We start from the raw sequence: 26,981 nt of genomic DNA on the forward strand, positions 1-26,981 counted from the left end.
GAGTCTGCCTAATAAACACGGCGCTAGAAATAGCCGGGTAATTAATTCACGGGCTGAAAGTGGGCACTCGAGGCAGTTAATTATTTCTTCCAGACCACAGAGGTACTATTTAGCAAATTAGGATCCCAATGTACTGCTGAATGGCTTGCAAGAGTTAATCCGGTCTTGTAGAATTCCTCATAAATACCCTAGGAAGAGCCCATTCATCTACACATATCTATCCAATTTATGAATACAGGGTAACACAGGGGACAAAGGGCATGATGGCTACAACGCGGCCGTCTGGGAAAAGTGAGCTGGAGAACCAGGCGTCGTCCCACCCCCAGCCCCCAGCTGCAGTGAGGACCGCTGTGTCTCATTCCCGGCCCTGGTCTGTGCGATTAAACCCATCACGCCCAGGCTCTTCACATATGAGTGAGATAAACTGATCCTGTCCACTTCTCAGCAGGGTGAGGAGGATAAAGCAAAAAAATGACATTTATCAAAATTATGACAACTTTAATTGTTGCCAGTTCCAAAGATTTTTCCATGCCCCCCAAAATATTCTCAAGCCACGGACTCTACCCTATCCTAAGAAAATTCTGGAAACCACAATTATGAACATCACTAGCCCTGGTTTCTATGCCCCAAAGTCTTGCTCGATTTTGTCTTGAAAAATCAAAGCTTCCAACCAGCTAACTGATTCATAAGGCACGGCATTTTTCTTAGTTAGCCAGGGGCTTAGACAGTGGATTTTTTTGCATTATACATTTGTTACAAACTTGACAACTCACAATCTTGGTACAGTGGAAGTGGTTTTTGTACATAGCCCTTCAAAACAGGATACCTTTTGCCCCTGGTTCTTCCCAAAGAAACGTCAAGCTGCTCCAATGATGAAGGAATGCTGCCTGGCTGGACCCTGAGATGCAGTGTGTCCATACACTGTATTTTATGGTCAACATAACAGACTTCTGACCGCGTGCTATCCCTGCCGAGGCTGCTGACGTTACAACGTAACTCCCATGACAGAGGCGACTACCTCGCTCACCACAAAACTAAAAAGGGGTGAAAGTGACGCAGCCTAAAGCTGGAAAACGTCCTCTCCGTGGATCACAGTGAGACATTTTAACAAGAAAACTTCCCGAACATTTAGCTTACAAGACCCATCTCTCGAGCACAGGCTTGTGTTCACTATCGTTTAGGCGGGGGAAAGGAAAAGCACGAGGCCAGACTGCTGGATTTTTCACTAGGACGTACTGTACAGTATCAGGGAGTTAAATTTCAGCTGTCAAGGTCAGGTTCCCTGCTAGGAAAGATGCACCAAAAGACTGTGTATTATATACAAAATCAAGGCCCAAAAATGAGGCAGATGCAAAAAGTAAAGCTAGCATCTCCACAGAAGTATTACTAATAGTATCTTTATAGAAGCCTAAAGGATGTCTTCTGAGCGGCGACGGACAAGAAGGATATCCCCAGAAGCAAGGGGCACATTTTGATCATGCGAAACGTTCAGATGAAATAGCGGGCAAAGCTGAGTCTTCCGTGAACAGCACAAGGCAGACCTGTAGCTCACTGCCCTTGCTGGCAGAACCCTAAGAAAAACGGCTGGCTCAAATCAAGGGCTTTGGAATTGAGAAGAACATATGTGAAGAAAGTTATTTAATTAAGGAAGAAAATACATTTTGATGGTTTTGTCAAATTTACAGTTTGGGCCAACTCAGGAAGGAAAATACGCTTACGCTGACTGAAGTATGACTTCCTACAGAGATGGATTCCGTTTGCAGCCAAGAAACCATCTGACTCCAACTTGTGGCTGAAACCAGGCAGTCACCGGGCAGCCTTTCGGCTGCTAAGTCAAGCTGGAACTGCATCCAGGTACCAAAAGGAAAGGCAGACATCTGGCATGCGGTGGTCTTCCACCAGCCAAAGGGCCATCCCGGTATCACCCTTCTCCTCGCAAGCTCCTTACCGTCGGCATCCCCTGGTAGCTGGGCAGTGATAGAGGCAAAGAGAAATCCCTGGACCACAGCAATCACAGTCACCGGAAGTGAAACATCATTCCTAGTGGGCTGTTCCAAAGGCTAGCAGGATACCCCCAGAAGCAAGAAGTCGCCTTTTCCAAATCTAGCTATGACCATGACTGAACCAAGAGGCCTTCTGCGAGTCTCTGAAGACCTCTCTGAGGCCAAACACCTGGGGTGCTGGGAGCCTTACAGTAGCAGAAAACCAGGTCCGGAAACTGGATCCCGTCCCATCCAGCAAACTATTCTGAACTCTAGATCAGAGTTGGAAGATGACTCAGGATCTTAACAGGAAAATGAAGGTCTTCTGTACCAAGCCAACTCACAGATAGATATCAGAAATTAAACAAGATGTATTTAAACTTCCTAATATGAAGGAACATGTGGAGAATGGCATTTTCTACCCAACTCTACAGAACCGTCACCATCTCAGGAGAATGAAATGCTGAGGAAGGGACGGGAAGGAATGGCTCTTGAAATGCCCAAGAAATGAATAAGTCAATGTATATTCAATGGTTTTACAAAGAAAATATATTTTAACTTTGCAAAGAGAATTAATGTCAGAGCTTACCTGAGGGACACCTGACTTGGCCAGAGGCAGCTCCTAATAAAGAGAGAAGAACAGTGGCTAATACACCGCACCGCAGTTCATCGCCCTCCATAAAGATGAGAGGCTATTACACCCCTAAAGCAAGGGCATCAATTTCTCACCAGTATTTGCCTGCAGGAAATATCCCCAAAAATGCATTCTAAACGCTTACAAAAAAGGCCAACCTAAAAAGACAGACATCAGGCTAGCTACAGAGGAGTGGAAGGTGCTAACCCCACATGGAGCGTATGAACTGTTGGCAGAAATACATCAAGTCTTGAAGGATGGTCTGTGACTTCTGTGGCCTTCAGATACAATTCACACGCCCCCTGGGCCCACATGGTAAATGCTGAACAGTGGAAAAGAAATGCTATGTGGTTCAGCCTGGGTTGAGACAGAGGCGCTCCCTGAGGAGCAAGAGGGGGTCACGCTGATGAGTGTGCTCTGCAAGGACTTCAGCTGCCTTCGGGCGCTACCATCTACGAAAGGCAACGTGATGCTCTGACACTAGAGCAAAATGACGCCAACAGCAGCTACAGGCACTATTTTCAAAGAGCTGCTTTAGAAAACAAACAAGTCAATACGCAAAGGAGCTCTCCTCTCACCTGAGCCTGCACCAAGCCATTCGTGAACATTTAAGAATGGAAGATGGGCTCTCCTGAAACTAAAGGGTTTCAGGGGAGATGAGAAAGACCTGGGGATTATTTGAAAGGTATGTAAGAAGTCAGAGATCAAGACTAAGAGGGAGGTTTCTGGTTCTCATCTAAATTTCAAAGGACGTTTTATATTATTGGGACTGTAAGATTGTTGAATGTGTACAGTACTTCCCATTTGAGGAAAATGATCAAAGGCAAAGATCCTAAAAGAAGCCTCCCTTCCCTCCCTCCACTCCCCCCTCCTCCAAAAAGCTGGGAACTATGAATAAAACTGCCCCATTTTGTTCTGAAACTTTTTCAAAGATGTTCTTCACGCACACACAGAATCACTATCTTTTATCTCACTTGTTCAGAAAGAGACTTAGGTTAAAAATTTGGAAGGATGCTTTTCAAGACAAGGAAATAATATTAAAGCAAGGATTTCTTTTCAATGCATTTTGGGTACCACGGCCTAAGAAAACTGAGCATGTAACAGGAATAAATGAAGTCTCGCTGCCTGTTCTTAATTTTAAAACCCTGTCTACTGTATCAACAGCTTCCTGCGTGGCTTGCTCAGGTCTCCAGATGTCCCTGGCACCACATGCCACCAAAATGCAGGGCCAACAGCCTGTAAGCAGCACACACACCTGCCAGTGAAAATCTGAGCTGTGGCGAGAACTGGGGAAAAGAAATGCACACTTCAACATTATCCCAAAGAGCTTCATTTCTATAAGGTCACAAGGAAAACAACGCAAGAAATACTTAAATACCTTTTTTGCCAAAATAGCAAGCGGTTTATTTCCTGCTAAGTCAGAGAACCAGCTATGAATCGCACTCTGGGATCGAGCGGTAACCAGCCAATAATTATCTTTAGCGTTAACTTGTGGTTTCTTCTTTCCGGTGTCCTGGAAAGTGTTAAGCTTTAGTTTCTCAGCTAATATGCTGCTAAAATAAGCTCCGATCTGTGGAAAGGAAAAAAGGAAAAAGTTTAAAGATAAAAAGCAAGAATGTTAGTAATGTACATATTAGTATTTTATTTGTATTAAGTGAAAATCTTCAAAGAGCCCATCAGAAAATAACAGAGGAATTTGAGACCCTGAAGCCAAGAGATGTAATTTCCTTACACTAACGTAACGCAGAAGCTCCCAGAGCACCTTTGTTTCACTACTCACAAGCAGTTCAAGGGGGAGAAAAGCACCTTTGAAAATCTCTGCAAGATAAAATTAATTACATACTGAATAAATTTCAAGAGAAGGGGTTCTGCTTTAATCTTCAGCTCTATGTCTTTTTCATAATATACACCCGTTTGGAGAGAATCTTTTCCCTGTGAGGTGTAGCATACAACAGCAGAACCTAGTAATCACACAGTAATCATTCTTTTCCTTGTTTTATCTTAATAGCATGTACTTTTGGAAAGGAAACTCTGTATTTACACTCAGTGCCTTTAAAAAAAATATGAGTCTAGAGAAATCTAATTTATTTAAATGGCAAATTACAAAAGGTTCAATTAAATTAAATATTCAACGTTTTTGATCGAGCTGCCAATTTCATGAGTACAGGAGTTTCAAGAGAAAGCTGATGTTACTTGCTCTGAATGGAACAAAGTAGCAAAGGGAGCTCTGTGAGTGACCAGCATTTTCAAATTAACCACAAACGCTTAAAGAGGACAGAGGAGGAAACTGGGACGAGAGAGAAGGGGGCCGAAGAATATCGAAAAACTCAACCAATTCACAGAAAACCTGCTGGAATTTCCAAGAATCCTATCACAGCATCACACTGTGTCCTCTGGAAATTCTTTAGTACCAGGATGTGGACAATAATTTCTAATAAACACCTTCAATAAGGTTAGCAGACAGCGGCAACCATGATTAAAGCAAAACGCCTACCACGCTGCAGCAGGTTAAGAATCACTGCCTCGGTTAACGCTCACGACTCGATGAACCATTCGTCTACAGGCTGGAGCACAGTTGGAAACAATTAGCCAAGTCTACCTACCGGGGTGAATCACTGGTACAACTTTTCTAATGTGAACTGGCATCTCCTGTTCCTTGAGATTGATATAAAATGAAAAAGTTTGTTTTGCCAAGTTGATGTAATATGGCAATAAAAATTACAGCAATTAGAAAAAAAAGAAGTCTCAACTTTATTTTTCTTAAATTCATAGCATGGTTTTATTTTTTAAGCAAAGTGTGCAGAATATCCAGAGAATAAATTAAATGCAAAAATTCAGCAAAAAACAGTTGTTTGAAAATAAGCAAGTTTCTCAAGCAGTATTTGGTCTTTGCACCAGAGACATGAAACACCTACCTGTGCAGATTGTTTTATATTTAAAAGATTCCTTATTTGCAATTACGTATGAGCAGTTTAATCAAAATAAAGGCATAAAACAATTTTAAACTAGTCTGAGAACTATCAAGAATATCCACAGCGATCTGAAGAGACTATTCAATTAAACCAAGCCAATCATTAAAGAGCTTTGCAAAAATTGTATTTTAAAGAAGTCTGGGCAATCTCTTGCAATTATACTCTTTTCTACGTATTTAATAATAGCAATGGAACACAAGGACTGTATATACGTTTTACTTCCTAACAAACTCTATGAATAATAACTGTAAGCAAAGTCAACTTCCCCAAAAAAAAAGCTCAGAGAAAATTCACAACAGAACTCAAAAATGAATAAATAAAAACATGACCATACATTTTATTCTGACAGCAATATACTCACATCATTCCAAAATAAAAAAAAAGTTAAGAGCCTCATTCCCAGCTCCCAATGCCTGCCTCCAAGTAACCACCTTGATTAGTTTCTTATGTCTTTCCAGTGTTTCTTCATGTGTGAATACACACAAACACACACAGATATATTTTTCTCTTATCTATACCTCATTATGTACACTGAGTAAATCTGAGAACCTTCCTTCCATACTTGCATATGGAGCACGTCCTCATTCATTTTCACAGATACATAATAATGTCCTGTGTGGATACCCACACTCTATCTAATCAAGTCCCTGCTGATGGACATTTAGAGTGTTTCAAACTTTTGCTGTTACAAATCACACCGAGGTGAACAGCCTTTCCTACTGAATATTTCAGTTGCCAGTTAAGCAAATTAAATATGCTTGTGTATACATGTGTGCATATAAAGAGATCTGAAATAATACACAAATTTTTAACAATGCTTATCTCTGGTTAAAACTCAGAGAGGAAAATAAATAAATAAATAACTCAGAGAGGATGAAAAACCAAACCTTAAAAGAATACAAACAGAAACAGATAAACCTATCTATATAGCTAATTGTTAAAATAATTACACAGAAAAAAAGACGTAATTCAAGAAAAATTTTTAACACAACACTGACTACATTTTCTTAATGAAAATGAACTTTAACTTAAAATTAGTCTAAAGACAAAAAGGTAGAGGAATTGTAGACTTTACAAATTAATATTGCTGTTGGGATGACACTGGTGTAATTTATTCTGGAACTTTTTATGGATAACTGGAGTCAGTGAGGACTTCCCTGGTGGCTCAGATGGTAAAGTGTCTGCCTACAATGTGGGAGACCCGGGTTCGATCCCTGGGTTGGGAAGATGCTCTGGAGAAGGCAATGGCAACCCACTCCAGTACTCTTGCCTGGGAAAATCCCATGGTTGAAGGAGTGTGGTAGGCTATAGTCCACGGGGTCGCAAAGAATCGGACATGACTGAGCGACCTCACTTTTTATATGTATATTGTAAGATAGAGTAAATGAATAAACATGTCGATATTGCTGGAATCCAGGGTTCTCACTTTGAGAGAAAGGAGATACAGCGATGGAAAAGGGACAAGTAAGGGAAAAACTCTGTGGTACCTGAGTTAGAATGGACAGATGGAAAGGAGGGAGGAAGGGAAGGAAGAAGGAAAGAAATCTAAATGTATCTGTCATCTCTGTCCACTGAAAGGCCCGGGACGTTGCAAAACACCAGTGGCCTTGAGCAACCCAGGCACCAGGATCTGGGCCGGGGCAGGAAAAGAACAAGACGGTCCTGGACAGTGCTATTGTGTCAAAAGTGAGGAAATGACGACACGGCAGAGATGTGTCAATAAGGCCCAAAAACTAGGCTAAAGTTGCCCCTACTGGCCAAATGGGAGACAACGTGAGCATCAAAAAGAAAACTGAAGATAATATCATTGATTTTAAAAAGAGTTCAGGGGTTCAAGGTGAACCCCTTAAAATGCAGTGTCCTTTACAAAAGAATGCCAACTATTAGGCATACAAGGGATAACGACGACAAAAACCCGCATTTTTGCTTTTGCAACCATCAGCAAAATAAATCATTCGGCAGGAATGATTGATGCTAAAATCACAACATAAAATTTTATTGCAGAATAGGATATTCATACGGTCTCAAAGCAGCACCCTGTGGAGACCCCTACGAGGAAAAGATGACAACTTCTGCAATGGGAAGAGATGGCAGACACCACCTTAAGTGATCAAACAGGATACCCAGTAATCGGCAAACTAACACTGCCCATCTCCTGATACGCAGTGTAGTCTTCTTACCAAAAACACATAACCTGAGTCTTGTCATGAGGAAATAATCAAACAAATCTAGACTACAGTCCTAGCCAATAAGAGAAATAACTGGACTCAGTGAGGGAATCTGGGGAGCAGTACTGCTCTGGATGAAGAAGGCAGGTTAGGAGGCACGCCAGCCAAAAGCAAAGCCTGACCCCTGACGGGCCCCCGGGGCAGGACACCATGAAGGGTGCCCGGGGGAACTGTGAATGCGGATCACAGCTTAAACAACACAAACGCATCCACATTAGTTGCCAAGGGTCTCACATACACATTTCAGAAGTTTCAGGAAACAAGGAGCATTACCTTTGATGGGTTAATTACAATATTTCTAGCTGAGCCATGTTCATCTCCAGTAAAGGCTGGCTGATTGTTGAAGCCTTGCTTCACGTTCACTGCGGTAAGTTCATCCTGTTGGGGAAAAGGTAGTGATTAGTCCCAAGGATGTAAAAGCCCCAACTGAAGCCAGTCTCCTGCAGCCTGAGGAACAAACTCCACGGTACTCTACAGAAGAGAGCTGCTAAATACTCACCAAGGAAAGCAGAAGTAGGGGTCTGAATATCAGTACATAAATGTGCAGAGAGAGAGAAGGCAGAGGTGGCAAAACGTTAACAACCGCTGCCAGCAGTTGAAAATTTTTCACTAACAAATTGGAGAAAGAAAACCAAAGCAACCCCTCCCCCATAAACATAAAATCATAGACTCTAAACTAGAACTGCTTCCAGAAAGCCCACAGTCTGACTCCCCATCCGTTGCCATATCTCTGTTGCCATATCTCTGTTCAATATCCCAGAAAACTGGCTCACTCAGGTACCTAACACCCCACAGTGAGTTCAAGACAGAAATGAAGGGTCCCTTGGCACAAGGCTTGTGCTAACCACACAACACCACAGTCCTGCAAGAGAAGGAAAGTTTAGAGCTTGCCAAGTTCTTTCATATATTTTGGTTCACTTCATCTTTACCAAATCTGAGGCGGACGGGAGGCGTGTGTCTTCACGCCCATTTTACAGATGAGATGAGTGAGGCTAAGCTAGCATAGTAACTGGACAAAGCCAGCGCTGAAAGGCCATCTTTTCGATCCTAGATTAGGAAGAGAAATTTCCATGACACTATGCACCAGAGTACACACGCCACATGAAAATGTGGTCTAAAAATACACAGCCACAATTCCTACCCTTCTTAAAAAGATCTCCGACTAGATAGACATAGGAAAACTTTCCTTACCAAGGTCACAACACATCAAAAATAGCCCGAGGCATTAAAAAAAAAAAAAAAAAGACGACCTTCCCCTGCCCATATCACTGTTACTGAACTAAATCTGAGTTCCCAATACAGACCTGAAAGAATAAAAGAGAAAAGATGGAGTAAATGAAGCTACCTTTTGCTCTTCTCACTTCAGGTCAAGAAATAGTCTCAGTGCCAGCTGGGTTCATGATAGCCACAGCCCAAGAATGAAATATACACTTAATTCTTCCCAAATAATTGTTTCGTGTGTAAAACTAAAACAAACAAACATCAACAAAACTGATCAGATCACTGCTATGATTAGGCAGGAAGCCTCAGGTCAAAATCATTAGTGACAAACAGCTCCTGCAAGGTCACCTCGGGTGAGAACTGGGGTCTCCTGGAGTCCTGCCATGTCACCCGACTTAACTGCGTGAGCTCGGACTAATACCTCGGCCAGCCCCAGTTTTGGGGGGCTTTCAGAAGACCCCACCAGAGGAAACTGAGCTCTCAGGTAATCAAGTCTCCTTCCAGCACAAAGGCAGCTGGAATCGGGATCTGCACAGAAAATGAACTGCACGTTCGAATCAGAAGACATCTTAAACTGCTCCTGCATTTCCAAATTAATTATTTGGAAATCTAGGGCAAAACCACATAATGCAAATTTTAAGTCAGAAAGGCGTCAGTCAACTGAAATAAAGCAAACACGTGAACAGGATTTCGGCAGTCTCGGAGTCTAAGGAAGAAGGGGAATGCATCGGGTCGTGAGGAGAACAGGACAAGGAAATTGAATTCTTATCTTTGCTTTACCATCAGAGTAAACAAGAAGCACTAATTGAATAATAGCATATGTTTTCACGAAAGATCCGTCCTGGCTTAATTAGGAGGAAATGTGTGAGGCTTTCGGGACCAACTAGCTCCACTGAGTGCCACTTCACTTTCTATTCTAAACTAAGCCCGACTCAGTGGGCATGAATCCGAGCGAGCTCCAGGAGCCGACGAAGGGCAGGGAGGCCTGGCGTGCTGCGGCCGCGGGACTGCAGACTGAGCGACAAGCAGCCCTGCTCAGCTGGCGGCCTGCTGTGACTGACTGCTGAGCGCTGGCCTGGACAGCCACGGCCGTCTGTCTGTCTCTCTCACACACGTGCACACGTAATCCCCAGAAGGAAGAACATGGAACCGTGGTAACACGTCTGTCAGCCACATCAGATTCCCCTCAAACTCAGGCCCATAGAGGTCCTGCCGGGAAGCGTGAGCGCTGAGAATTTTCCAAGCCTGCATTCAGAACCTCACAAAATGCGTCCAGGATGCAGCCACTCCTCACCACCACCGCGGCCTTCCCCGGGTCAGGGGCACCATCAGCGCAGGCCTGAACGCCACAGTGGCTCCTAACTGCCTCCTTGCTTCTCCTCTCGTTCCCTGAGGGCCACATTCCACACAGCAGCCACGGGGAGCTGTGCAAACCTTGAGTGAGATGGCGACCCTCCTCAACATCCGCGGTAACGCCGCACCTCAGGCCCAGCGCCTCTCGGACCTCGCCCCTGATCACCCGGCCCCTGCACGCTCCTCTCCACTCGTCTGCCCACCCCCACTCCCGGGCAGCTCCTCGCGCCTGCCTCCGGACGCCCTGCGGCCTCAGGGCCTTGCGCCGATTCTCCCCGGGCCTCCTCCCTCTGTCTCCTTCCCCTGGTTCCCACGTGGCCGACTCCCTGACCACCTTCAGTCATGTTCTCCATGAGAAAAGTGATGACTATTTGGAAGTGGAACTGCTCGCCCCGTTCCCTTCACCCTAGCACTCCTAATCTTCCGACAGTCCACAGCACTTACCACCGAAAATCCCTGTCCTGCCACCCCCGCCAGCAGGTAAGACCTCTGAGGACGGGGTCTTTATGTTGCTCGTAAATAATCATGCCAAAGAAGCAAAGAATCATGCCAAGGACCCAGCGCAGTGGCTGGCACAGGGCACCCAAAGGCACTCAACACAGGTTTGTTGAAAGAATAAATAAGCGTATGATAACCTGCTTTGAACAATTAATATAAGCATACTGTGACTCAGTACCCCATGAACTTGGGGTCCCTAATTCTGTTTGAATTTATGACTAGAGTCACCTCACCTCCCAGAGCCGTGGCTTCTCCCCATCAAGCCCAAGGCACTATCCTAAAGGCAAGTAGTTTTAAACGCCCCTTTCCCCCAAGTCTGAAATGAAATTCATAGACAGTAACTTAACTTTTTTTTTTAATCAATGTAATGCCCTCACTCTAAGAAAAAATTTTTTAATGAAAGTAAGTTATAACAACATAGGTACTTGAAAAGAAAACCCTGAGGCATGCGCCACGGGACCTCCACCACCCAAGAAGCGTGGCCCGCGGGCCGCTGCGCTGGCCTCACCTGGGCCCTCCCTCAAGCGACTCCACAGATTCTCCAGGCATGCATTTGGAGAAGCGGGCCTTGGGAGACATGAAGAGTCAGTAAATGTCTGTTCCTATACCCAGAATCAACCTAATGCGGCCACCACAAAATGCAGACTGATACAGATGGACTCCACCGCCAAACCAAACTATCAGGAACAGCGAGGCGTAAACTTTCTGAAACAGAGAAAACACCCAGTAAAAGTTGCAAACTAACAAGATAAACTCTTCTCCCAGTATATTACAAATCCAATAGCTATATTCCTCAGAGATTCGGTACACACTGAGGTATAGATCCCCTGGAGCAGGAAATGGCAACCCACTCAGGACTCTTGCCTGGAGAATCCCTTGGCTAGAGCAGCCTGGTAGACACAGTCCATGGGGTCGCAGAGTCGGACCTGACTAAGCAGGCGTGCGCACAAGGGGAACGTGTACAATAATCAAGCAGAAAAGGTCACAGGCACATTCCCCCCCGGGAGAGCGACTCTGGAGGTTTGCTGGGGGTCCAGCGCGGTGACGGACAATTCCTCACTGAGCCCGACTGCCCACAGTGAGGACGCCTGGCCCACCCTTAAACGGCAAGGACCCCCCACCACAGCGAGAGCCAACACCTGCCTCCAGAGCGCCGCGACGCCCCGGCCGAAAACCCAAGTGTACTGACAGGGACTGCTTTTAGCTGTTAAAGCCCTGCCTCTGAAAGGAGGAATCCAGATTTCAGAACCACGGAGCTTCACACAGGCCCCACCCCAGCTCCACCACCACAAGACTGACAAGTGGACGTCCAGCTCCAGCCACTGCAGCCCCCGTGGGCCCCGCTGCGTCACAGGTGGAGGCCGCGCTGACCCCGGGGCGGGGATGACCGAATGCAAACACACCGAGCGGAAAGGCCCCCAGACTGTCTGAACCCGAACCTCCAACTCCAGTTAAGAGTGACTCAATCCAGTGCTCTGTGAAAACCCACAGGGGCGTGTGGGGTGGGGGGTGGAAAGAGATTCAAGAGTGAGGGGACATACATATATACACCTAGAGCTGATTCATGTTGACGTACGGCAGAAACCAACACAAAATTGTAAGGCAATTATCCTCCAATTAAAAATAAAATTTAATTTTAAAAAATATATATAAACCTGAAAAATAAAAGTGACTCAAAGCAAGCTTTGGAACCGTTTCTGGGCCTCAGTTTCCTCGATTATGAAACAGGGATAGTAGTGGTTTCCACTACTATTATTACCTCCATATCCCTGCTGAGGAAATAAGAAAGATCACATCGCTGTTTAGAACTCAAAAGAATCCATGTTCCCAACCACAGTGAATGGCCAGCAATTAGTATTATTGCTGTTCCCACGTCCCATTTCTGCTTCAGGGAAGTGATAACCTGCCGCTCCGGTCAAGCACTAAGGAGTGCAAAAGGTTTTGCTTCAGAAATTACAAGGACCCTGGCCTTGAGCAGTGAACGGTTCTCAGACTTCTGCAAGCATCAGAATCCTGACAGGTTTGTTAAACAGCCGCCACTGCTTGGGCCCCTCCCTGAGGCTCCCCAATTCAGGAGGCGGGGGCTGCGGAGGGAAGAGGTGCCCAAGAATCTGAATTTCTAATAGCTTCCCAGGTCTGTCGTGCGGATCCAGGGACCACTCTTTGAGAACCACTGATGTAAAGGCTTGGCGTTCGTGGCTTTCTAGAAAACCAGGGCCCCGGGTCCAGCAGCCGGGCTGCGCTCAGCCACCAGGGAGCACCTGGGTGCTCCCTCTCAGTTCAGGAGGAGACCCCTGGTCCCAACTCTCTGCCACACACAAAGCCACACACACACACACACACACACACACACACACACACACACACTCACCCCGGAAGAACCAGTCAGGAGGCTTTCTCTCACTCCTTTAGCTTCTCACAGACCCGCGAATGCAAACACCAGGGCTGCAGACCGCTCAGTTGCACCAGGAGGCACGCAGAGCTAAAGAGAAGCCCGGCGGGCGTGTCTGTTAAAGTTTAGTCACACAAAACTTCAGGTCAGCTTCCCAGAGGGACTAAGGGAAACGTGTGAACGCCACAGCGTCACAACCAGAACAGGCTCCATGACGCTTTTTCTCCCAAAGTTTCTGAAGAGTGAAAGTTGATGGCAGGAATCCAAACAACCAGCTCAGAGTAAGACTCAAATTTCAGAGTGTGCAAGCTATTGTTGTTTGCACAGCGCTTCTCAAACCCCAGTAAGGCAGCAACGTACCCCCTTTAAAGGAAAAACATTCTCTCTGACCCCAGGATGCGTGAAGAACCCAATTTGGGAAAATGAGCTAGGACCTGGATACTTAATGGCCTTAAGGCAGCACTGAGAGATTCAGAACAAGATGGAACATGTGTTATGTGAACTCAAACTGCAAACTTTTATGACACTTTGCCCTGAAGATGTTTGCCAAATCTAATCAAGTAAAAATAGAAGGGAGAGAATCCAGATTTTAAAACAGCATGCCTATAAAATCCCCAAGCCAGGAACACAAATAGCTTCCTCTTGCACTAGCCTTGACCCTCTTCAAAGATTTCTCTAATAAAAAAGGATAGCTGCCGAAGTCCTTACCACAGTCCTTACAGAGATTGAAACTTGTTTTACTGCACCTAGTCAACAATTCTCAAAAAAAAAAAAAAAAAAACCATCAGCTACTGCCTTGCCTATTTGCAAAATTGAGACAACTAAAGCCCTTGAGGACACACCCAACCGCTAATCAGGGTCTCAGTGGCAAGCCACTGTCAGTAAAACAACTCTTGCTGCTGCTGTTCAGTCGCTAAGCTGCGAATGACTCTTTGTGACCCCATGGACTGCAACACACCAGACCCCTCTGTCCTCCACTATCTCCCAAAGTTTGCTCAAATTCGTGTCCATTGAATCGGTGATGCTACCTAACCATCTCATCCTCTGTCACCTCCTTCCCCTTTTGCCTTCCATCTTTCCCAGCATTAGGGTCTTTTAATTTTCCCACTATACAATGTGAGGGATAAAAAACAAAGTGCCAACCATGAACTCTGAGTTTTAAATGTTTTATCATGAACTGTGGTGCTGCAGAAGATTCTTGAGTGTCCCTTGGACAGCAAGGAGATCAAATCAGTCAATCCTAAAAGAAACCAACCCTGAACATTCACTGAAAGGACTGATGTTGAAGCTGAAACTCCAATACTTTGGCCACCTGATGTGAAGAACCGATTCATTGGAAATGACCCTGGTGCTGAGAAAGATTGAGGGCGGGAGGAGAAGGGGACGACAGAGGATGAGATGGCTGGATGGCATCACCAACTCGATGGACATGGGTTTGGGTGGACTCCGGGAGCTGGTGATGGACAGGGAGGCCTGGCGTGCTGCGGTTCATGGGGTCGCAGAGACTCGGACACGACGGGCGCCTGAAGAGCAGCAGCAGGGGCAAACACTGAACACACACGCGTGAGCCCGAACACCACTCAGCCAGGAGCCGGCTGAGGACACGTACTCACAGTCCAGCCTGGTGGCCCAGAGCAGGGGTGCACCAGGCCAGGCTGCGGACGGCTCCGACAGAAACCATCTTTAAAACAGAAGTGGTCCACAGGTAACCTCAACATGGAGAAAGGAAGACTCATCCGCCTCATCACTGACTCCAACTAAAATGATAAGCCTTCGACAGGCTGAAATGAAATTCAAGTTCTGCTTGCTTGGAAATTTTTATTTCCCTTTTATCATAAAGTGGACATTAATTTTTGCATTAAAAAAACGAGTGAGATGGGAGAGGAAGTGGGAGGCAGGTACACGAGGATGGGTGTATATACAGTATACCTGTGGCTGACTTCATGCTGACATATGGCAGAAACCAATACAAACTGAAGAGCAATCATCCTACAATTAAAAATAAATTTTTTAAAATGAGAGGTGGAGGTTTTCAAGAATGTCACATTTTTCTATGTATACACAGAAAAGAATGTGTAATCAACATCTAACACCATAAAAATAAATTTTATCTAAATTTAAAAATAAATAAAAGGATAAGGCATGAAGAAGTTTTAGGAAAACAAGCACCCAGACACACACAGTAACAAAAGCCTAGAAACAGGCCCATGTTCACACAGAAGGCCAGCGTTCACTGTGCGGTTTTGTACTTGACACTGATAAAAAATAAAAATCAGACCTTCAATACTTTGGGTGAACTACAAAGGCACCCATAAATCTTGGGCATTTATCTTGAACTTCAGAGAATGATGTTATTTTTTGGATCAATTTCAGAGCAATCTTTTAATTTCAGTAAGTGTTTCATCAGTAAAGTGAATACATTTTGAGTCTAGTTTGGAAATTGGCTAAGTTCTTTCTCACTCAAAGTGGGGAAAAGTCAGTTTAACACACTTTTCAATGACCGTCATAAAAGCAGATAATAAATGGGCACACACAGGTGTGCACACAGTTAACCTCCTCCAGACTTCTCATCCACAGCACAGAACATGTGCAGAGACACACAATTGCCTCCATCACCTACTCACATCTAACAAACTAACTCAATGACTGTCAATGAAATGCCGCCATGGATGACGATGCCGCAGAAGTAGAAAATGTGCCTCTGCGCACTAGTCAGACAGGCTGTGCTTAGCCAGGGTCTTACTTCAAACAAACAAAATGTTTAAAAACAGCTTTATGGGACTTCCCTGGAGTGGTCCAGTGGCTAAGACTCTGCGTTCCCAATGCAGGGGGCCTGGGTTTGATCCCTGCTCAGGGAACTAGATAGAGCCCATATGCTGCAACTAAAGATCAACTAAAGATCTGCAACTACAGATGCCAAATAAATTTTTTTTTTTAAATACCTTTTTGATTATTTTCCCTAGCTTTGTCCACCTCTCTCCCAGAAGAGCATTCTGTCTGCAGGTCCCATTTGAACAGTAAGGCTATGACAACACCCATCACAGTCCAGAGTCAGTCTTCAGGCAACGCCTTCTGTTGTTAGCAGATACAGATGACCCAAGAGATGAGGAAAACTCTCTCCTCACACCTCATCATTAGCCACTTTGAGGCACACTTCTACTAGAACACACCTCCCATCTAGCCCTTCCTTTACGGGAACACGGCCCTCTCTCTGAGCGCGGCCGCTGGCACAGCAGGCCAGGCCGCTGCCCTCGGGCCTCATACCTCCCACCCCGCCCTGGTCCAGGCCTTGCCCGAGCTCAGCCTGCCCCACGGCCCCGGATGAATCTTTCTGAAACAGGCTGTCTTTTCTGCACTCCCCTTTCTCAATAGCCTCAGAGGCTTTCCTTTTCCTCCCCCTTGGAAGAAGCTAACGAATGGAAACATCTGGCTTCACCCTCTCTGCACCCTCAGTAACCTTGGTGGGCCTTCTCTGCACCTAACTCCAGCCAGGACTGACACACACAACCCCTGGGATGGGCATAGACGCCTCGAACCATCGAGCCCCGCTCCCCAGCCTCGCCTCTGTTCTGAGTGGTGAATCACAGAGGTCTGAGTTTGAACGCAGAGCCCTTACCTATCACAGAGAGCAAGATAAACTGACCCTCTGCACCTCGGTCACCTCAAAGACAAGAATAACTCACAGAGCTGAGGTTACATAAGATAAAATGCAGAGTTTAGCACACTGCCTGGCCCCATATTGCGCGCTCTGTAAATGGTGGTTACTGGTATTTTTAAAAAAAAAAGAGCTTTTTCTTCATATTTTAACTTTCATGTAATCTACTTGACTATTATATTCCTTGCCACACACATTGTCTTTTCCACCTCTAAGCCTTGCCTAATGCCATTCCTATCCCCTGGAGTATATTATGCAATCTTTAGCCTTCTTCGAATCACAACCCAGGGCTGCCCTGCATTTAATCACTGAAGAATACAGTAGTGTGATCAGCACTGGGGATTCCAGTGAGCAAACTGCAACTGTGATCAAGGACCCAAGGAAAAGCAACACCTGCTCAGAGCCCAATCGATAGGGGCTTACCCTAACCTGAAAAGTCAGAAAAAAATTCCCTGAAGAAACCACCTTTGCGTTTCGCCTCGGAATGCGAAACAGGCATTAACCAAGTTAAGAGGAAGAATCTTACAACAGCAAGGCTGACACTGTGCGGGAAGTGATACAACAACAACTCTACAAAGACCCTGAAGAGTTAAGAGATGTATACTGTAATTCCTAGAGCAATCGCTATAAAATAAAATGTGAAGCACTAAGCTAAAATGTCAATAGGTGAATTTAAATTATTTTTCAACAGAGTTTAGTAATCCAGAAGTAAAATGGCAGATAAACCCAAACATGTCAATAATTACATTAAATGCTAATGAAATGTTAACAGGCTATGATTCCAATTAAAAGGCAGGGATTGTCAGGATTGAAAGGAAATCAAACCCTGCCCCATGCTGCACCTTAAATACATTAAGACAGATAAGGTGACAGTAAACACATGGGAAAAGATGAGCAACACGCAAACGATGAACCCAAGAGGGCTAGGGAGGCTGTATGAATACTGGACCAAGTAAACTTTAAGATAGAAAACATTATCAGAGATAAAAAGGCACATATCGCAATGATAAAAGGGTCAGTTCATCAGGGAGACACAACAACCACTAGCATCGTGTGTCCATCAAGGGCAGAGGCAGGAGGAGCCTGCGTGAGGTCTGCAGGCCTAGGAAAGAGGGAGAGAGAACGGTGTCACAGCAAGCGCAGAGGGCGCCAGGCGTGAGCTGAGACAGCGGTGAGCGCAGACAGCACACGCAGGGTCCTGGGGGCCCAGGGAAGGGCTTCCACAGCTTTCCCCGCACAGGCTCTGTGGGCCGAGTCGCTCAGTCGCGTCCGGCTCTCTGCGACCCTGTGGACTCTGGCCCGCAGGCTCCTCTGTCCACGGGGACTCTCCAGGCAAGAATACTGGAGTGGGTTGCCATGCCCTCCTCTTTAAGCCACATACCTACAGTCAATTAATCTTTGACAGAAGTGAGCGTATACAATGGGGAAAAGACAGCCTCTTCAGCAAGTGGCATTGGGAGAGTCGCATATAAATAAATCAACAAAGTCAGAACACAGCCTCACACCATACACAAAAACAAGCTCGCAATGGCTTAAAGGCTTCAACATTAAGATATGACACCATAAAACTCCTACAAGAGATCACAGGCTAAATATTCACTAACATAAACAGAACCAACACTCTCTTAGGTCAGTCTTGGGCAACAGAAATAAAAAACAAACAAATGGCATCTAAATCAAACTCACAAGCTTTTGCACAGCACAAGAAACTGTAAACAAAAGAAAATGACAACCTCAGAAGGGGAGAGAGCATCTGCAAACAGCGCAGAATGCAAGCGCCTCACCTGCAAAATACACAAACGGCTAATACAACTCAGTAACAAAAACCACCCACCCAAAAAATTGGGCAGAAGACCTAAATAGACATTTCTCCAAAGAAGACTTAGATGGCCAACAGACACACACGAAGAGGCTCATCAGTGCTAAATACTCGAGAAACCCAAACTACAATGAGGTACCATCTCACACTGGTCAGAACGGCCCTCATTAAAAAGTCTACAAATAAATGCTGGAGAGGGTGTGGAGGAAAGGGAACCCTCCTACACTGCTGGCGGGAATGTAAATGGGTGCAGCCACTGTGGGGAAGAATATTGCAGTTTCTCAAACAACTAAGAACAGTTTCCATAAGAGCCAGCAATCCCACTCCAAAACATATATTCAGACAAAATTATAATTCAAAAAGAAACATTCGACTAACACAACACTGTTAATCAACTATCTTCCGATACAAAATAAATTTTTAAAAAAATATACACTCACCCCTATGTTCATAGCAGCACTGTTCACAATAAGCAAGACACAGAAGTAACCTAAACATCCAATGACAGAGGAATGGATACAGAAGATATGGTGTGTATACGCAAAGGACTATTACTCACCCATAGAAAAGAATGAAATAATGCCATCTGCAGCGACATGGATGAACCTAGAGATTACCATACCAAATGAAGTAAGTCTGAAAGACAAGTACCACGTGATATCATTTATGTGTGGAATCTAAAACATGACAAATGAATTTATATATGAAACAGAGAGAACAGATCTGTGGCTGCTAAGGGGAAGAGGAGCAGGGGAAGGGATGGATTGGGAGTTGGGATTAGCAGGTGCAAACAATTACCTGTAGAATGGATAAAAACAAGGTCTTAGTGTATAGCACAGTATGTCTATATATATATATATCAATATATCACAGTATATATCAATAAACAATAATGAAAAAGAATGCATGTCTATATATATAACATGCATAACTGAATCACTTTGCTGTATAGAAATTCACACCACATTGTAAATCAACTAACTAGACTCAAATGAATTTTTTAAAAAACAGCATAAAGGGTTGCATGCAGTGGGTTGACATCATCCAAACTAAATAGATCCACAGTGCAGACAACAGTTTAGAGCTTGTCAGACCAAATAGCAGGCCTGGGGGCAAGGCGACTGGGACCAGTGAGAGGCTCCCTTAAGAGTCAAGACACGAGGTGACGGGAGCCAGGACCAAGACGGCAGCATCAGCGATGGAGACACGGGGAAGGGTCTTTGTGGGGCTACTCAACAGGACTGTTGGTGACATGGCGGACGGAATGACAGAGAGTGAGGCTATCTATCAAGGACGTCTCCTGGATTTCTGGGACAGCAAGAGAACTTAAGACATAATACAGCAATGACAGGGGGTTTTAAGAGGAAGAGGAGCAGATCCCAAGTTCAGTTTTAAATGGAACTTTGACGTATCAGGCTGTTGCGGTCTCTTACAGACCAGGACCTGGGGACTGGAGTTGTCGAAGAGAGAGAGAGAAAGAGAGAGAAAGAGCAGTATCCTTTGGGTTACGTGGAAAACCAATAAAGTCCATACACAGGACTTGTACCGCTCACGAAGGCACAGAGCGTCCTCCCAAGGAGATCTTGAAAGCCCGAACGAGAAAGCGAGCTCGGTAGGTGTCCACGCTCCGACGCATTAGCCGGAGACAGAAAGAAGGACGCGGGGGACCCAAGTCTCTAGTGGAACAAGGGTATTTTATTAGCAGAAATGCATGCTTATGTATCTTCAGTAAAATGATTACTCAGCCATTAAAAAGAATGAAATTCCACCAGCTGCAACAAAATGGATGGTCGATTAAGTACAAGGTCGCTGAAGAGAGCCACTGAAGGCAGTCACCGGAAGGGAGTCCAAGCAGGTGCTCCGTCCCATGATCGCAGCCCTGAGATCTCAGTTCCTGAATTCCAGGAACTGACACTGATGAGGAACAGGGAGTCCTTGAGAAATGGCACACGAAGGAAGACAAAGTGACATATCGGATCCCTTAAAGTTGAACGCCCCCTGACATCAGGCCAAAGAAGATGCTTCTGATAGCCACTTAGAAGTCTATAGAGTGCAGAGGGGTCTTTGCTGGAGTCGTCAAGGTGTGAGTTGTCTTCATCAGGTAGTAACTGAAGCCTGGGGTGGCCAAGATCGTCCAGAGAGAGGGTGAGTGAGAAGAAACGACAGCCTAGAACAGACCCCAGGGAACACGCAATTGGACTGCGTGGCCAGGTGGAGGAGGGAGAGCCTTCAAAGGAGGCTGCGATGGTGCGGCCAGGGAAGAGAGAGGAAAACCAGGAGTGCTTCAGCTCAGAGCTGAGGGAAGGGCCCTCCCTGACGGTCCAGGGGTTAGGAATCTGCCTGCCAGTGTGGGGGACATGGTCTGACCCCTGGTCCAGGATGAGTCCACATGCCACGGGGCAACTAAACCCCTATGCCACAACCACTGAAGCCCGAGCCTGGAGCCCACACTCCACCAGAGAAGCCACCAGAATGAAGAAGAGTCCTCGCAACTAGAGAACGCTCACGCAGCAAAGGAGACCCGGCGCAGCCAAAATAAAGTTTAAAAAAAAGAGCTGACGGAAGACGCGGCTCGGGCAGGGGAGGGAACGACAGGCGCCATGTGGCCGCTGGGCCCGGGGAGAGGGGTCTCTGGGAAAGGAGGGCAGAAGCCCAGCAAAAAGGAGCAGAGGAAGAAGCGGGAGGCGAAGGCGACATGAACACACAGGATGCTGTGCGCAAGGTCTGGAGAAAGACGTGGAGAGAAGTGGGAAGATGGGGTGACGGGGCAGAGCAGGGGTGAAGATGACAGAGGCACGTGCATGTTTTGACGGCACAGAGAGGATCCAGCGGAGGGAGAAACTGAAGGTAACAGGAGATAAGCGAGGTGGTAAGACAGCTGGAAGTTGTTGAGAAAACAGGAGGGGACCCAGAAGGAAAGGTTCAGTACCAGACCACCCCGGGACGAGTGCAAGAGACAGGCCCTGCAGGCACTGAACTGTGTACCCCGCCAAGACAGGTCAAAGGCCTAACCCCCATACCTGTGACCTGTTTGGAAATAGGGTCTGTGCAAATTAAAGTCACACTGAATTAGGGTCCTGATCCAAAAGCACATGGCCAGCGTCCTTACGGAAGACACAGAAGGAAGACTGATGCAGGCGGATTTGGAATTACGCTGCCACAAACCACGGAAAATGGGGCGACCAGGAGCTGGGGGCTTTCCAGGTGGCAGAGTGATAAAGAATCTTCCTGACAGTGCAGGACACACGAGAGACATGGGTTCAATCACGGGGCCAGGAAGACCCCCTGGAAGAGGACGTGACACCCCACGAGCCAACCTTCTCGCCTGGAGAATCCCATGGGCGGAGGAGCCTGGCGGGCTACAGTCCGGGGGGGTCTCGAACAGTGAGACACAACTGGGTGACTCAGCACACACACAAGCACCCGAAGTCGGAAGAGGACAAGAGAAGCCCTGCTCCGGGTGTGGGCCTCCCTCCAGGGCTGCGAGAGAGTGAATCCCCGCGGTTTTAAGTCATCCAGTTTAGGGCAGCACTGTGTTCCAGCAGCCCTAGGAAAGTAAAATGCACGTGCAGGAGAGGGGCGAGGGGAGAAGGGAAGCTCTGCTCTGCTCTTCCTGCAGGACCACCCTCTGAGATCACCAGTCGGCGGCAGTCAGAGCCTCCTAGCCAGTCTCCGTGGCCGAGGAAAGCAGCATCAGCCGGCTGTGTGTCGGGGACGCCCCAGCCCCCAGCATCCGGCAACGGGACCGACTCCTGTTGAATCTCCTCTAACTTGATAGCTGTTTGACCAGCCCCCGGCATCCCAGCAACGGGGACCGACTCCTGCTGGATCTCCTCTGACTGACTTGATAGCTGTTTGAGAAGTTTAGGGGAAAGGTGGGGGTGGGGGAGGCAGCGAGAAGGGTATGTGGTCTGTTCCCCCAGCTCAGCCAAAATGTTCCTGAGAGCACGACCACCAGCCTCCTGAACAGAGCCAAGGAAGGGGCCGGACTGATGCGGCGGGAAGCGGGAGGCAGGACTTCCCCAAGGGTCAGCCCAGCATCTTCCCCGCCCCTACCCACACCTCTGGCACCTGGGCCACATTTGCATCAAGGCCACATCTGAAACCCAGCTTTTTACACATCCACCCTCGTCGACCCAGCTATTAATATTCACCCCACCCAAAACTCCAACTGCCAGCCGTTGATCACCGACGGTGGGCAGCCAGATGAACCCAGAGGTGTGAGCTCCACACGAAGGGCTCCGACCTTCACACCAGTGCTGAGCAGCGGGCAGGAGAGAAGGGAAAGCCACGAGCACAGTGGCGCTCCCTGGCCTCTGACCAGAATGAGCACCCCATCTTCCTCAGAGTCCAAGGGTTCAGGCAGGATGAGCGCCCATTTACAGGCTGCGAGGCGGACGAGTGACGTGCTTCGGTAGCCACGTGGGAACCAGGCCCCCGGCGGGCCCAGCGGCTCTCCAAGGCCGCGAGGCCCTGAGGGAGACTGGCGCGGTTTCAGTCAAGCTCCACCAGGGCCCGAGCTCCCTTCTGGTCTGCGAAATGGAGATACCTCCATACCCCTCACATGCCTAGCGTAAAGGACAGGAGGAAAACCGTATGTGAGGCCCTCGACAGGGTCCCAGGTCCACACGAGGCGCTTTCAGAAAGGCTTCTGCGAGTTCCTTGCACCCAGAGGCTAGGATCTGGCGCTTTCACTGCCGGGGCCTGGGTTCAATCCCTGACTGGGGACGGTGCGGCCAAAACATACACAAATATAGGCTCTTCACAGGCATTGCCACTACGGCTTTTGACCAACCAGCACATCCAGGGACTCACTAACTTTCCAACGAAGCAAACGGAAACATCCACCAAGGATGATGTGCTGAGACTCTTAGGGACCCGACTCCCCACCAAAACCTCCCTCGCCCTTAACCATGAGACAGGCAGGCCCTCCCCCTCCAATGGAAGTGAGAGAGACTGATTCAAATCACATCCAATATACTCGGCATTTATTCCACTCTTATCTAAGTAGCTGTAGCCTATTAATTCATATTCAAATCACCCTCAAATGCATGTCACTCTCGGATATCAAACACCTGGATGTGGCTCTCAGGAAAACTCCCAGAGAAAAACACTTGACCTCTCAGACTTGCAGAATGTGGGAAAGGGCACTTAGGGTGTCCGTAGCTGATCCTGCCCAGAACTGCACATAAGGCAGCCTCAGAAGACAGCTTCCCCTCTGGAGCTCCCAGAGGTCAGGTAAGTCACCGTCCCACACGACTCAAAAGATGCAATCGCATCTTAATGTAGACGCCTCCTGCAAATCATACTTTTCACGTAGAACTAAATCTGCCTCCCACTGGGCTAGGTGATCCGAAGGCAGAAAAAACTAATCCAAGCCACGGTTTCTGACCTCTGAAGTTAACTGTCCATGCAGTGCCTCACTGTGCCCCCATCCTGGCTCTTTCTACCCCGGGCCTACGTGCACCCCTGACCCCACACTGGGTGCCCACCAGGAGGAAGCTGTCGGTGACTGCCACCAAGCGAACTGCAAATTCACAAAAAGGGAAACTTGATGGGTGACAGAGACGAAAAGCGTGCAGGAAAAAATCAAATAAAGCTGCAGGACATCCTTCTTCCTGCCTGGGAGAGAGGACAGAGGTTGGGAACGTCTCTCTCTTTTCTTTAATCCATTATTTAATTAATGTACCATGTTCAACGGGCTTTCCTGGTGGTTCATCTGGTAAAGAATCCACCTGCAATGTAAGAGACCTGGGTTCGATCCCTGGGTTGGGAAGATTCCCTGGAGAAGGGAAAGGCTACCATTCCAGTATTCTGGCCTGGAGAATTCCATGGACTGTGTAGTCCATGGGGTCGCAAAGAGTCAGACTCGACTGAGCAACTTTCAATTTCCTTTCACCATGTTTGACAATTTAAAAAAATCCACTGGATTTACAAAATTCTAAAAATATTAAGAGATACTAAAATGATGTGAGAATTATTTAGATTTTCTGATGATTTCAGAAGTACTTGAGGTCTCTGCTAGGTTTCAAAAACATCACTGTGACTGTCATTCAAATACTACTTCAAATTATGGTTATTTAGATTTCATAACTATTTGATTTTTATTGTCTATTTTTTAAGATGTTTTTTTAATGTGGACTTATTTTTTTTAATCGGGGGATAACTGCTCCACAATGATGAGTTAGCTGGGAATGTCTCTTTTTTGTTGTTAGTGGGGGTGGTGATGCTGTTTATTTGCATACTCGAAAACAGATGCTAAACCTAGAATTGAGCCAAGAAAGCCAATGTCTGTGAGTCCAGCTCCGAAAGTGCAGCCTGAAAGTCAGCCTCTGTTAACACCTCTCAGCCTCCACCCTTTTTATTTTCGGGAGGCTTGCTCACTCCCACCTCTTCCACGGAGCTAAGCCAACCTTCCAAGCAATTGGGGACGTTTACCACCATCAAAGCAGCCTGTGGGGGACTGAATAACAGGTACTGAAGGTGAGGTTTAAAGCAGGGGACAAGTGCTATAAACCAAACCCTCTGAGTCATCAGACCTTCAACTAAACCAGTTCATGCCACAGGGTGAGGGAGGTGGGTAAGAAGCGGAGTCCGAATATTCATTCCATTCCAGCAATCAGGTAACTCTCCAAAGACTGAGCACAGATATGTGTCCACCGGAGATCCTCAAGCAACAGGATCTACTACCATCCCAGCTGAACAGTGTCCAAGGAATCGGCGCATTTTCCACGTCCTCTCTCCGTTTCCTTTGACCAATTTGTCACCAACTGCCAATCCTTCTCTAGTCCTGTTTAAAGCCCTCAGCAGTCTTTTTCCTCCGTGCTTCGGTTACTACAGCCGCTCCCCTCGCAGCCTCCCCGACTCCACTCTCTCCCTGTCCGGATTTATTAAGCATGAGCTAGTGAGATAAATCTGACAGCAAGGCCCGGTGAGCTCATCACCGCCCCCCACAGCAGCCGGCCAGGACGCCAGGACTCCAAGCTTGATCTCAGAGGCTCCGTCCTCTCCCCGTGGCACCTCACTCACCCCACCTGCAGCTCTTTCTTAGGAAAGGTAGGGTGCAACCTGTCCCCCCGACTCGCATCCTGACCCTCACACCTACAGCCTCCAGTGAGACCTCCAAGGATTCCAACCCTCTCTTCTCTGAACTCACGCAGCATTTTTAGCCTCCCTATATATAGAGCAGGGTGGTTTACAGCCCCGTCTCAGACGTCCAATTTCAACTCCATCACCATACAGCTAACGGAGCCTGGGAAAGTAAAGTTGACGCCTGTGATTCCTCCCCTGTGCCTCAGTTTCTTCACTTGTAAAAAGGAGGTAACAGTATCCACCCAAGAGGTGTTTGTGAGGCTGGCATAAAACCAAACATGTAAAGCCTTCAGAATAACCCACACAATCAACATGGGCTCTCCTGATGGAACGCGGCACTTTATACACCGTGAAGTCCAAGTGTCGGTCCCTCAGTCGTGTCAGACTCTGCAACCCCACGGACCGGCCCACCAGGCTCCTCTGTCCATGGGATCTCCCGGCAAGAACAATGCAGTGGGCTGCCCTCTTCTCCAGGGAATCTTCCCGACCCAGGGAGGGCAGGCAGATCTTTACTATCTGAGCCACCTGGGAAGCCCTTCCACACCGTACTGAATATGTTACTCAGTACTGAATATGAGGAATATGTTACTCCTCAGTTTTAAAATAAACAAAAGCCAATGCATTAGTCATTTTTTTCCATTGTTTTCTGTGCATCAGTGAGCCAGGTGTTCATTTCTAGAGCTGTGCTACTCAGAGTGTGGTCTGAAACTGCTACCGGTCCTCAACAAGAACAATATGCAAAAACTGACCAGTGCTTGGAAACTTTCATAGCAACTTGATACTGCCAGTACATTCAATCCGCATTTCATTTTTCTAGTGATTCATTTTTATCATACATCTATATCGGTCTGCAACAGATTGAAAATTAATTTTAAAAAAAAAACTGGCCCTTCACCACAGATATTTTGAGAAGCACTGTTCTAGAGGGGACAGAAGCAGACTTCTATTTCTTTCCTACACCCCCACATCACGGAGTGCAGTGGGAAGTACGTATCAAGTACTAAGTAAATGAAAATATAACTTCAAACGCATTTCAATTATTTAATGGGGACTTAAAAGCAGATCTCGTATGAGTAGTCAAGATGTAAATAGGGTCTCCAGTTCACAATCTTCCTTTTTCAAGAAGCAGTTGACA

At 46.7% G+C, this 26,981-nt stretch overlaps 1 protein-coding gene across 2 annotated transcripts in view; it reads right to left on the reverse strand.

Annotated features, from left to right (window-relative positions):
* The window catches only part of MED12L (mediator complex subunit 12L), a 343,991-nt gene that overhangs the window by 301,477 nt on the left and 15,533 nt on the right, over nucleotides 1–26,981 (reverse strand). For both annotated transcript variants that reach the window (XR_010664265.1, XM_065943498.1), the window contains exons 3-4: nucleotides 8,090–8,194; nucleotides 3,995–4,186 (exon numbers count right to left, since the gene is read on the reverse strand). Coding sequence is in view for 1 of the 2 variants with exons in the window: in XM_065943498.1 (XP_065799570.1) it covers nucleotides 3,995–4,186; nucleotides 8,090–8,194 (297 nt within the window). In the remaining variant the exon portion in view is untranslated. The remainder of the gene's footprint in view (nucleotides 1–3,994; nucleotides 4,187–8,089; nucleotides 8,195–26,981) is intronic.

The sequence above is a fragment of the Muntiacus reevesi genome, chromosome 8 (genome assembly GCF_963930625.1).
Source record: "Muntiacus reevesi chromosome 8, mMunRee1.1, whole genome shotgun sequence".
Taxonomy (NCBI): Eukaryota; Metazoa; Chordata; class Mammalia; order Artiodactyla; family Cervidae; genus Muntiacus; species Muntiacus reevesi.